Source organism: Vipera ursinii, assembly GCF_947247035.1.
Source record: "Vipera ursinii genome assembly, chromosome: 1".
In the NCBI taxonomy this organism is placed as follows: Eukaryota; Metazoa; Chordata; class Lepidosauria; order Squamata; family Viperidae; genus Vipera; species Vipera ursinii.
In genome coordinates, this window is record NC_139512.1 from 223,813,091 (window position 1) to 223,826,671 (window position 13,581).

At 36.7% G+C, this 13,581-nt stretch overlaps 1 protein-coding gene across 8 annotated transcripts in view; it reads right to left on the bottom strand.

The window, feature by feature from the left end:
- ERICH1 (glutamate rich 1) overlaps positions 1 to 13,581 on the bottom strand; it is a 92,476-nt gene that overhangs the window by 30,299 nt on the left and 48,596 nt on the right. For 2 of the 8 annotated variants that reach the window (XM_083348170.1, XM_083348171.1), the window contains one exon: positions 1,360 to 1,471. The exons of the other annotated variants lie outside the window; for them this stretch is intronic. In XM_083348170.1, coding sequence (XP_083204296.1) covers positions 1,360 to 1,471 — 112 coding nt within the window. The remainder of the gene's footprint in view (positions 1 to 1,359; positions 1,472 to 13,581) is intronic. 8 annotated transcript variants of the gene reach the window in all.

Below are 13,581 nucleotides of genomic sequence, written 5' to 3' on the forward strand. Positions count from 1 at the left end.
TATGAAAGTGTCATTGCCTAACATTTCCAAGGAACAGCTGCATGATATTTTCCTTCAGAAGACAAGATGCCTTGAAACTGTGTAAACAATGCAGATATTTTCTGCTACAGTTGTGGTCAGGTTACATTTGCATCTCAAAAATGCAGTATGACGGCAGTGGTAAAAAAAAAGGCATACCATCTATATTTTAGATGCAAAATAGGGACAAGAGTTGGACCCCTCATTATTGTTGCATTACATGTGCAACTTCTTTGTGTCACTGGCTAAACAAGAAGAAAAAGTCCATGCTTTTCACAGTCCCAATGCTGTCCCAATCATAGTAGCAACTGCTATTTTTGCTTGGTTCCCCCAAATTTCAAAAGGGATCCCAAGAAAGAAATAATAATAATAATAATAATAATAATAATAATAATAATAATAATAATAATAATAATAATAATAAGTTGGAAGGGACCTGGGAGGTCATCTAGTCCAACCCCCTGCTCAGGCAGGAAACCATGGAATATCCAAACATTCCATCCGCACTGCGTCCTGTACCCCATGGTGAAGATTTGCCAATTCCAGATCCACCAGAATCCTACTCTCTAGACTCAGATGATGATAAAGATGATGAGCATGATGCAGTTGATCCGGAGCCGTCTATATCAGTGGATCCAAACTTTAGCCCACCGTGTGCTTCTCCTGAACTCCTCTTAATTTCACACAGTGAACTAAATGACCTGGTCAGGGATTTGGAATTGCCTAAGAGTAAAGCAGAGCTACTGGACTCCAGATTACAACAGTGGAACCTCTTGCAGAGTGGAAAAGCATGAAAACGTTACATGAAAAACCAATAAATGAATGGAAAGTTATGTTATTGCTATCAATAAAAAGATAAATTTATAATGATTGGTGTGGCAGCATTCTCATTGCTATATCACATTTTGTAGAAAAGTTATGGAGCATAATCGCACATCCCCCTTGTAATTTTGAATTATTTTGATGCAGTTTTGACCTGAAGCTGTACCTTGGAAATTGGAGCCAATTCATACTCAGGATTTAATTTTCCTTTATTAGTGACCCAATTCTGGTAAAATTTAGCTACTTTCATTTCCAAGGCTTTCTCCTTGTAGACCAGTGAAATCAGTCTGAGAGATCAGAACGGAACAGCTACAAAGCAAATGCAGATCAATTCCTTTTCCTGAGACAATACAGCATAATATGGTAGCGGGCTGATAAAAATAATCGTCACACTTCCTGTGTGTGCCAAAAATTCATCAAGCCATTCTAGGCAATTTTAATGCCACAGCCCTCTTCCTAAAAATACGTTGTGAGATATGCCATGTGGCATAATACCATCATACTGAGTTTTCCCATTACCTTTTCTTATTCCTGGCAGTAGTGGTTGCTGCCAGAATGCACAGCAGGGAGGCAGATTTTGGCAGTCACCCATGTTTTCTTTAACTTCTATTTTCACCCTCATTCTGCAGAACTGAAACACAATGTTCGAGATGTCTTGTTTCAAAGATCACATTGGAATGTATTTTACATTTTTTCCAGCTTATTCAAGCTGGTGTTCTGAACATGCCCAACAATTCAACCTTTCACGGACATGAATCCAGATCTTTGCACAACTGAGGTTTCCCTCCAATGTAACAAGCAATTTCCTGTTGAGGACAAAATGCTGAAGGCAACTTGTACCATAGATATCTGCTCATAATCATGGTACCAGGTTGCCTCCATTTTCCATTTCAGATATATTGGAAGGAAGCAGCACTGTGTCTCACACAGCGAGCAACAAGATGAATTCAAGAAGCTCACAAACATGGAAATAAACCATCTTTCATTGTTGCCCTTTACAGCTGCTAATTAATGTAGTTATTTATAGCCCAATTCTCCATGACACTGTCTTGGCCCTTTTCAAAATTGTCAATTAGTGTCCATCATTCCATTTGATGATAGTAAATCCCAAGTCTAACTATCTCCAGTTTGCTTCCTAATCATTCCTAGCTCAGATAATAGCCTGTGGATTGTTGCCAATCAAGCTTGAGGAAACATACAAAGCATTTCCCCAGATGTTCCGCAGCAGAACCAGGATTGTAAGATTATTAGAGGCCTTGTTCTCAGTTGTTGAGAAGAGGACATTTCAGGCGCTACATAATTTGTGACACTTAAAAGTACTGGTCTGAGATGTAATAATGGTTCTGAGAAGTATGAGACCATGTTAGAAAACCTTGTCCTTATTAATTAATCTCCTCCCTCCCCCCCTTTTTTTTTTTGCAATTTTGTTTTCCTTAATCTGGCATGCCAAAATTTGGTTTATGAATGAGACATTCAAAGAGCCTCAAACATTCTCTCCCCCATTTTCAATGCAGTACATTCGGCTTGATGGAGTAACTGTATTTATATATAGTTAGAGCCGTGGTGACACAGTGGTTAGAATGCAGTATTGCTGGCTCACTCACTCCTCACTACCAGCACTTCAATCTCAACCGGCTGGAGGTTGACTCAACCTTCCATGTTTCTGAGGTAGGTAAAATGAGGAGCCAGATAGTTGGGGACAATATGCTGACTCTGTAAACTGCTATAAAGAGAGGGCTGTAAAGCACTATGAAGTGGTATATAAGTTTAAGTGCTATTGCTATTGCTATATGTATGTAACTGGATCTTCTACCCCTTTAACCGAATTGTTAAGTGTTTTTTCTCTTTCCAAATTTAACCTTTCTGTTATTTTATCCAGTGGACTACTGTGGAATAGACTCAATGAAGTGTTTTTGAGAGATAAAACCCATTCCACTGTGTATTGATAAATTTAGTGACCTGTCTTTTAAAGTTATAATACTTATATCTATTATTATGGACTTTATTATTTATTAGATTTGTCTCCCACCATGATCTTAAGAAAACAGACACAGTGCTCCCTCCTTTATTATTCACTAATGCAAAGCTACCACTACATTGACTTTGCCTGCTGTGAACCTGGCTCCAATCATAGCTGACTTTTTGCAAAGGCAGAAGAAAAACTCCAATGCTAGAAAAAAAATTCCTTGTAGCGGAATGTTTCCTTTAACACATCATTTCACACATGGATGGTCTGAGAATGGTGTGCTCTGAAACCTGAGATGCATCCTAGCAAAGAGCATCTGGGGTCAAATTGGATCTTGGTCTCCTGTGCTATTCAACATGGGCTTTGCGAAAATTCAACACTGGTTAAAGAATAAATAAAGGATTTGCAAAGGGAGAAAAGGAAGAAAAGAGTACCACATTTCTGATTTGTTTTTACTTTACTTCAGGAGAGGGCTTAAAAGGAGAAAATGGAAGGGATAGCTTTGAATATGTGTAATTGAATGATGACTATCTTGATGCATTAAGACAGCAGAGTAGAGTGTTTTTTCAAGCAATTATATCCATCAGTCCTTTCAGATTACAGTGGCGGATTGGAAAATCACTGGCCAGCTACATGATTGCCAAAGTCCATTATTTTGGAGAAATAAAGCTTTTGCTTTCAGTCTCTAATGGGGGCACCAAGGGTATTTTCAATACCAAGGAAGACAGAAAACAAAGTCACACAGTGTTTTCAGAAATGTTTGTTAATCTAAGCCCCACATTATCTCTTCCCCATATATTCATTTAAATATTCCATATATTTTCTTTTACCTGAAAGCCTAATACTGGTGGACAAATATTTTATCACTGCCTTATTACAGCTTGCAAAATTATTATGCAAAAGGTAGTGTTTTTTAAAATTTTATTTTCAACAATCTTGCTGGTGCTTAAAAGGCTTGTGAAATCACCTTAATTTGACATCCACACATTTATTTAGTTAACAGAATCGAGTGTTCGGGCTGTAGCTTTGGGGATGGATAGATGTTTCCTATCAGTCAAGTAGCAAGTTAAGCATTCTGATTTCACCTTATTAAAAACCTTGCACCTCACTAAAAAGTTCTTATCACAATATCTCTGACAACTGATCTAATTATTATTATGAAAAAATATCTTAGGTAGTGACAGCATTTATTTATCTTATCTTATCTTTATTTATTTATTTATCTTAAAGACCTGATTAATTTAATTCTCCCCAAATGCTGATACCTAATTTCTCCAATTTTCTATTTCACAAGCAAACACACACAGACAGCATTTTTTTTCTCTTCTTCCTTTAATTACGGACCAGATTTAAATTCGTATATTTGGTTACATCCATTTCACATCCATTAAAATATAATCAAACATCTGAATGTTAGTAGCACTATGGAAAGAAATCTATGCTTTAGGAAACCAAAGACGTTTACATTTTCCCCAATGAATCTAAAATCCTTACAGTACAGACAGTGCTCTTATTTAGCATTACAGAGTTTTAATTATTTCGATAACGTTAGCACGACTGACTTCTTCATGACTAGCCAACACTATAAATAGAAAAATCAGGGTAAATTCTTCTAGTCTATAAGAAACTTTTAAAATCTAAAAAAATGGATTTTAAAGGGAAAACAATGAAAAAGCAAAATCTAGGAGGGAGAAATTCTCCTTGTCCCCTCTTTCTCAGGGGTAAAATTCTATAAATCTGACACTTGGTTTAATATTTTGTGATAACTCAGTTAGGTCAATTAAAGTATCACCCAATTATCAATAATCAAACATGATGTTTATTGGGATGCTGTCCTTCAGCAAACTCTAAACACAGGTAGTTCAAAATTCTAAGTCCCTTCTTTGATAGAAAGTCCCTGACATTTAATGTCTTTTTGCAATTCTTTTAAAGTAACTCGATGAACGCTCCTACAAGACCGCCATTTCAGCAATGGAGAAAAGAAATAAGGAGAAAATGAGCTTTTTTTTTCTTCATTTCTTTACAACAGCATGTCTGCCCTCCAGGGAAAGTGTCACTGGAAAGAAATGTCAAGGTTTCATTACATTTTGTGCAAAGCATCTCTCTAACTTAATTTTCAGTGAAGCTGTCCATGTTCTGAATAGTGGTAGGGTTATAAATTGCATTACTGATGTATTATACTATTGTGGATGACTGCCACACTATTAATCTGAAAGCCTTCAAAAAATTTGCAAGGTCACTTCATTCTGTTGGGTCTCAGCCTCACCCTTGTGACAGGTTCCACGGAAGTGACACCTATGTTTGGGACCACATTCATCCAAATGGCCCTTAAAAGTTTCAGAGAAGCCACTATCAACAGAGATTTAAATTTTACACTGAGAACTTTAAATAACTAGCTAATAAGCAGTCAAAGTACTTATACAAAGATTTGGCTTGGAGAATGATATTCTAAAACTCTCCCTTTGTTTGTTTAATTGTAACTGAACACATCACCTAATGATAACTTGCCTGTTTATATTGATCACCCCTCTTTGTCAACATTGCATCAAAGCAAGCTTCAAGATTTATGTAGAGCTGCCATATCAGTTGCTTTCACATTAATTTTTAGTGGTAAGGGACAACTGTGGCAGTCCAAAGAAATATCCATGGAAAATACCTTCTGGAGCATTTGGGAAGCTCCAAATTCATGACCTGAGTTCTTGCACACAGAAGAAAATTATTTCTGTAGCCTGCTCTTGCTTCGATAAGGAGGTCTTATAAATATAACCAATCCCAATTATCACCAAAGTCTTAGGGTAATGTTTTTTTCATAAAAAACCCCAATGCAAACATTACAGGATCTAATCCGGGTCAGTCACTGGGACCAGAGGTTTTGTGCTTCCAAACTTTCTGACTTGTGCTGGAGCCCCATCCTCAGGGAACTTGGATCCTACAACATTATCCTGGGACACGTCTTTCCCTTCATTCACAAACATTACATTCTTCAATAAACTCAAACACATCAAAATAGCAATTTGATCATTGATTCTTTGTTGGAAAAGTAAATGAGTACTGTATTCAGAAATGACACAAAAAAGTGTGCACAAGCATAGTTTCATAGCACTTAAGGGCCAAACTGGCTTTCTTGATATCAGAGTTTGCAAATCTGAAATGATACGCAGAGACCAGTGATGACAATGAGATGCTTATCGGCCAGCTGATAAAATCTGCAGTAATAGGAACAGCATGATACTGAATAAAAGTAGCAAACAGTTGAATTTTTCTAAAGTTCTCTTTCTGAATTTTAATTCAGTGAGCATCTGCATTTGATAGGTTCAGTCGTTTGTCACTCTAACCCAGGGGTAGGCAACCTCGGCTCTTTTATGACTCGTGGACTTCAACTCCCAGAATTCCTGAGCCAGCCAAGCTGGCTCAGGAATTCTGGGAGTTGAAGTCCACGAGTCATAAAAGAGCCGAGGTTGCCTACCCCTGCTCTAACCTGACTGGCTGTAGAGCCCCAGAGACAGCAGAGCTGGGAGGCAGGAACTCCACCAGTATTTTGTAGTAGCAGCCCTTTTGTGCTATATTAGAATGATACTTGGATGCAAGCGCTTGGAATTATGGTCTCCTTGGTGGAAGAGCCATAATATAATTTGTTTGTTTTTTTAAAAAATAACCAATATTAGACAAGCATGTATCCAGTGTTATCAATTCAATTTGGATCTGGGTAGGGAAAATTAGGGTAAAAGCTTTAACACATTTCATTTATTCGGATGCACAGAAATGAGGAATCTGAACAAACAAGAGTAACAGATTTGAGCTATTGCGTTTTGAGTAAGTAAAGAATACCTGATGAATTCAGACTGAGGTTGTTTAGAATGAACAGTGTTTAGACTTAAGAGTTTTACTTTATATGTAATAAAGAAGGATTTTAATGCAAGACCTAAAACTGGCTGACACTGAACAATACTCCTTAGTCTCTATCAGATATTTGTTTTAACTGGGATAGAAACATTTTCATGCCGGTACAATATATACAAAAGCAGCTCGAGAGAAAAAGCAGTTGCATAAGTTAACCCAGATATGATACGGACTATTCTGTAAATATCAAGTGGCATTATATTTTTAAATATTTCCTGATCATCAAAATATTATATATGATACAGACACAGATACTATTTTAACATTTGAATCAAACGTTTCCTTTTAAAAAAAAATCAAAATTTTCAGAATTGCTAAAGCTTTTTCTTAAAATTCCTGAAAACTGCTATATTGCATTTTGATGTTAGACAGCATTACCATCTATAATTGGAAGAAATTTCCCTACTCGCCCTCAACGGAGTTTTCATTCTGTATTACTAGGTCACAAAGACAATTGGCTTGTGCAAAGCTGTCAGCCTAAATCAGTGCATTCCTTTGACCGCCAATCTGATCCATGTCACCCTTGAGAAAATAATCCATTCATAACACAAGGCAGGTTAATATCAGAGTTAAGTATCTGACCACTTACATGCAAGGAATCAACAGGGCAGAAAGAGATTGCCCTTGCTTCAACCTGCCCTCTGCATGAACTACATTGAGGAGGAACGCCATCTTGTGGCTGTGGATAACAGATACACTTAAAATCCCTCCATTTTTAATACATTAGGAAGAAAGGGGAGTTACGAATATCCCACGCTTGCTGCAGAAAAGGGACATTTGTGGCATTGTGTAGACTTGCATTCTCTTTTGCTTACGCGCTCAGGATTACAGAAAGAGATAGAAATAAATATGAATTTTTGTCTTGACAGAAAGCAAAATCAAAATAACAGGGGTTCAATGAGAATTAAATAATGTCTTATTCAAACTGTATTACTAAGTCTTTAAGTCTCCATGTACGGAAATGTTATTATAGCAAAATATGAAAAGGAAAAAAAAATTCCTTGAGGGAATCTGGCCCATCTCAGAAGTGGCTAATTTTTTGGTGACTGAAGACCACATTTCTCTTGTTTGAGGATGGGACAAGACTGCAATGGAATGGACCATGGATGGAGATAACATTTTTTCCCCCTTCTCTTAACTTTTTAGGGGAATTTCAAAATGAGTATGCCAAGATTATTTTAGGTTTCACATTACAATTTTTATGTTTCCAACTTTAAATGGTGGTAAATCATCCTTTCTGTTTTTGTTTTGCACTTGTGATTGGAGAAAATCTGAGGATTAAAAAGATTGTTTAGATACATAGGCTATTCCTGGAAGAAAATTAATATAAAGGGCATTTTCATACAAGTTTGAATTGCACAGCTTGATGTGAAAATTTAAAACAAACTATTTCAAATAATTTTTGAGCAGAGCTCTGACTAAACGGTATTTTATAGAGTTGCTACAGTAAAATATAACTGCTTAGACGTTTGCTCTAGAAATGTCCCAGAAACATTAAACAACATCCTGATTGGAAGGGCCTATTCCTATTAAAACGTGCAAAACAGAATGTGCAAAACAGAAAAAAATGGAGATAGCTTTTCTGGTCTTTTTTTTCTGTCCACTTTTTCCACTGGATTATAGGTTTTTGTTTTCCATTAGCACACCAAGAATGAACAAAAACATATTCATAACTTGCTTCTCCTTGATTTATTGAGTAATGTTTGACCATCCAAAGCCAAACTGTGAAAAATTAACAAATGGAGTGAAATGGTCAAAGTTGAAACTGTCAGCCCATGATAAGATGGCATCAATATTTTATGAAAAAGAGGCATCATCCATCATATCATAGGTTATATAAAATATAGGGGATCACATACACATCCATGTTCTTGTCAAGAAATGGGGACAGAAGCTTATAATCCTCTTCCTGATCAGTAATCTAAACTGGGATAGTTTTCTTCTCTATACTTGATGTTATATAAAGCAGAGGTCCCCAACCTTTGGGGCACCAGGGACCGGTTCCATGGAGAAAGGTTTTTCCACGGACCAGAGGGTGCGTGGTTTTGTATGCTGCCTGCATCCCATGGATTGGGCTTTGCTTGTTTGTGTGGACTGGTTGCTGGCATGCCACGGCCCAGTACCAACCCACGGACCAGGGGTTGGGGACCCGATATAGAGTGAAGAAGAAAAACAGTGCTTATTTGATTAAGCCCTATTTCACCTGGAATATACATCCATTTCCTCCCTACATTTTCACATGGATATCTGAAAATGCTGAGTACCGAACGAGCAATGTGCTTGCTGGCCTTTTCTTCCTTTGGCTATTAAGCAGAAGTCAAAGCTCACCAACACAAATGACTCCTCCAGCTGCCAATTTTCTTAGCATCCTAAAATGGTTCTTCATTAATTATTAAAACCGGTTGCTCATTTTTATAAAGATTGTTTTCAAAACACAAGCAGGCAAGCAGAACATAATGTGTGAAACACAAGGGCAGAGAGACACACAGCCTTCAATTAAATAAATGAAAGCCTGCGTGGTGTAGTGGTTAAAATGCTGAAGCCATTCTGGGGAGACCAAGATCCAAGTCCACGCTGAGCCATGGAAGCAACTTTGGGTGACCTAGGACTGGTGCCTTCTTTCAGATGAACCCACTTCACAGAATTGTTGATGTGGAGATAAATGGAAAATTCACAGAGAAAGCTGCCTTGAACGTCCGGGGGGAAAACAACATGCAAAATCTAACAAGCAAAGCAACTGAATTTACAGCTCTAAATAAAAGTGCTGTGATCTACCCATTGAAGAATACATTTCAGATCAGTTCTGTGCTCCAGAACAACAAACTACTTGGAGTAATCTAAGCTTCCCTACAACATATTCAATAATGCTGATAAATGTTGCATAAAATACTGCTAACAAGATACATTATATTAAGCTTTTAAATGGACATTTTTAGAACTTTTAGCATACACACATATATTAAAATATAAAAAGGCTTAAGCCTTGATGTACTAACAAAAAAATGACTATTTTTAAACTCATCCTGTTAATTCAACAATGTGGTTACATCTTGCTTAATAAAACCTTGGAGAGGCAAGATGCTGCACTTCAGTTTTTTGGATTAAAATTTTCATAATAATGTTTAGCCACTGGAGTGGCAGCCTAAAACTAACACACAAGGAGGACATCAGATTGTCTATTCCCAATGCATTTTTAAATGTACTCTAAAAGTTAGATGAATACATTAACGCATCCTCAAGCTATCTTGATTTAAAACATTTAAATACATGATTTTGCCCAAGTAGATTTGTAAAGTCAATGAAGAGAAAAACGCTTGAAACTTTAATTTTGTGGGTTCTGTGATAATCATAATGCAATACTTGAAAATAGGCCGTATTGATTTCTGAAGTGAACAATTTCTTCTACCCCAATACTAATGATTCTTAAGATCTCATTCCACAAGTCATTTTCATAGCGTAAACAAATGAATTCCTCTGACACCAAAGAACTGCAAATAGAAGCAAATAAATTACTGTTAAGCAGTATGCAATTTTAGCTGTCTTTGGCACATTTGATAAAAATGAATAGTGTCATCTTGTTCAATCCACTGGGTAGTGGGGCAGTTAATCAAATTGTTTACCAGCTAGAAATGGAAAAGAAAAAAAAAACCATACAAATATTCATTTTTATTTGTAATTATGCTTTGGTGATCCTTAAGAGTGTCATGGGTTTGTTTGGGCAAAAATATACCATTATACAAATTAAAGGTAAAGGTAAAAGGTAAAGGTTCCCCCGCACATGTGTGCTAGTCGTTTCCGACTCTTAATTATACAAATTAGTAGTATCCAAATTAAGATACTGCAAAACACATGTACAAATCCTAGCTCCATGAAAAAAAATGAAGCACAACAATTGAAAAGATCACAGCATAATAATACTTTATTTTTAAATATAACCAGTATAGTACAGCAAATTAAAAATAAGATAAAGTGGCTTCCATTGTTTCAAATGACATTTAAAATGTATGACACTAAAAAAATATATCTGGCGTTTACTTTTGGATTTTGGCAAATTTGCACCCATCGCAAACGACCGATTTGTTTAACAGCCACTGCATTTACTTCACAACTGCTGCAAAAAAAGTTATAAAATCAGGTCGGTCACATGACCAATCCATTTTACAACCGTCATGAGTTATGACCATGATAGGCAGGCCTCCATTATGACTGTAAGTTGAGGACTACTTATATCAGATTAAAATCCATAACTAAAATCTGTCATCCAGTCAGTTATGATTTAAGACACAAAATGCTTGCAGAATTGGAATAGTCAGGTTTGGCATCACAATCTTCTATTTGAGCAGCATTTTGGTTATAACCTTCCCCTCTGACATGTGAAAATGTAGAAGTCCCAAGTATAACATGTGCTCAGTAATTTTGCTAAGTATTTCTAGCAGCCTGATGGATTTGTGGCTTTCCTGTCAAGATCCTTGTATCATCAGTCATTATGTTACTTGAAATAAGATGATCTTTGAATTTTCTAATTTGTAAGTGTTAAATTGATGTTATGCACGTAAGTGTTAAATTTATGAACAGAGCAGCTGAAAGTAGTACAAAAGTTCAAGTAGGAGCTTGAAAAAAGATCCAAGGAGAAATGGAGCTTCCTATAGAAAAGAAGAATAATTTTAAGCAAAAACTTCTGGCAATTGTATGTCATTAAAGCAGGGGTCTTCAAACTTGGCCCTTTTATGACTTGTGGATTTCAACGCCCAGAATTCCTCAGCCAGGCATGCTGGCTGAGGAATTCTGGGAGTTGAAGTCCACAAGTCATAAAAGGGCCAAGTCTGACGACCCCTGGATTAAAGCATATCAACATCCTTTACGCTGTTCTGTTTAAGCAGAAATAATACAGAATGATTTATGAGGTTACTGGATTTTAGTTTGGTTCACATCATCTTCATCTTTCCATCCATCTCAATTTAGGGTCTAATACTAGGTTTTTAGTTACCAGACATATAGACATTTATTTCATAATACATGTAGTTCTTTTTGACCACTCTATCACTGAAGCTCGGGGGGCATCCCAAGTTGCCAAGATCCAGAGATGGACAGTAGGATCCAAGACTGCGGACTAGATGGAGAAGAGAGGACACAGACTACAGAAGATCTACTCCAGTGAAGCCTTTCTTTTTACTATTCATCTAAACCTTTCCTTCCCCATGCTATCAAACCATCTCAAAATTAATCCACGTTCTTTATCTCTGAAAAAATTGAAGACTCCTGCTTTAAGGCATCTGCCCCAAGGTCCCCCCCCCTCAGGGAACTAAGGAGAAATTTCCTGATAGTGAGAAAAATTAAGCTTGTCTCACTGGAGGTTTTCAAATGCACAGTCATTTGTCTGGAATGGTATAGAGTCTTCTGCTTAAGCAGGGGGGACAGACTAGAAGACCTCCAAGGTCCCTTCCAATCCTATTATTCTATGTTCTATCTGATAAGAGTCAAAATGTTCAGTGTCCAAAAGCACCCAATCAATGTGAGGGATCAGGCTGTGGACAAGGCATGATGTGAGTAAACGCATATGGGCATCTTCATAGCCTTTTAGTAGGTCCTTTGGCAAACTAACAAGATTGTGCCTGCTACCCCTCATCATTTCTCCTTTTTGCAAATTGTCTGCTGTTGCGTTGCTACGACAACAGGAAGCTTGCTGCATATCTGAAGTGGAGAAAAGGAATACAAGACAGAAAAGAAGAGGGTGGCGTAGACTGTTGGACGAGAACGGCAGGGAGAAGAAAAAATCAGGCAAGAATTGGAAAAAATGGAAAACCACATCGTGCATTTCTTGCTGTGATATCATGAACTTGGAGAAACTAAGCTCAGACAATGGTTGCATAAATACAAGCAAGTTTTAAACTTTGGAAGCAGAAAGAAAGACTGGTTCTACTCGCAGTGAAAGGGAGGGAAGGGAAAACTTAAGTCAGCCTTCAAAACTGTTTATTTAATCAAATTTATATAGCCGCCCATCTGATGAGGAGTGACTATTCCATACAGATATATGTAATTATACTCAAATTATACTATTATAGTCATTATTAATAAAGTTCTACACAAATTTGTGGGTTCTGTTTCCTGGTCTATTATTAAATACAATCACAGGTACAAATTTTGTTTGTAGGGTCATAGTTTTCAAAATCGTTAAGACTTTTGTTTATAAGTGGCACCCACTATGCAGCATTAAGAGACTCTTGTTTATCAAGAGGAAAATAAATCCTCTCAAAATCTCTCTGATTATGAAAAAGAACATTCAAATTATTGTAAGTTTCGGTTTTAAGCAGAACACATAAAGCTTTCTTTTACTAGGAAACTCAAAGCACCTTCTTCTGAGAGGCTATGGTGTGCTGTGGTTCTGTCTCCACATACAGATCTGCTTAACTCAGATCTAACATGGCTACATTATGGACTCTTGCGCTATATTCCATGGCTAAGTTATGAACTGCAGTAGATAGGACAGAATAAAGTCTGCACAGGGAGAAAAAGATTTTAAAAAACAAGGAAGTTTTTATTATTGGCTTGCACTACAGCAATCACACAATTATTAGTCTAAATATTAAATACTGTTTTGGTCATAATTGATCACCTGGGTTAGTAAACTAACAAAATAAGTGATCCCTTGACTATAATTGTACAGCACACAAATATGATTAATGCTAATTTCTTTGTCATTTTTTTTTACTTATTGCATAAGCCAGAGAGAATGCCTTTATGCTAAAAAAAAAGTCTGCTTACATGAATTGATAACCAATTGGAACAGCAGAGTCAAGAATTAAACAGCTTGGAGTGATTAAGTTATGGATTTAACTACATGCATTAGATCCCCAATTCATTAAATGTTGCCCTGA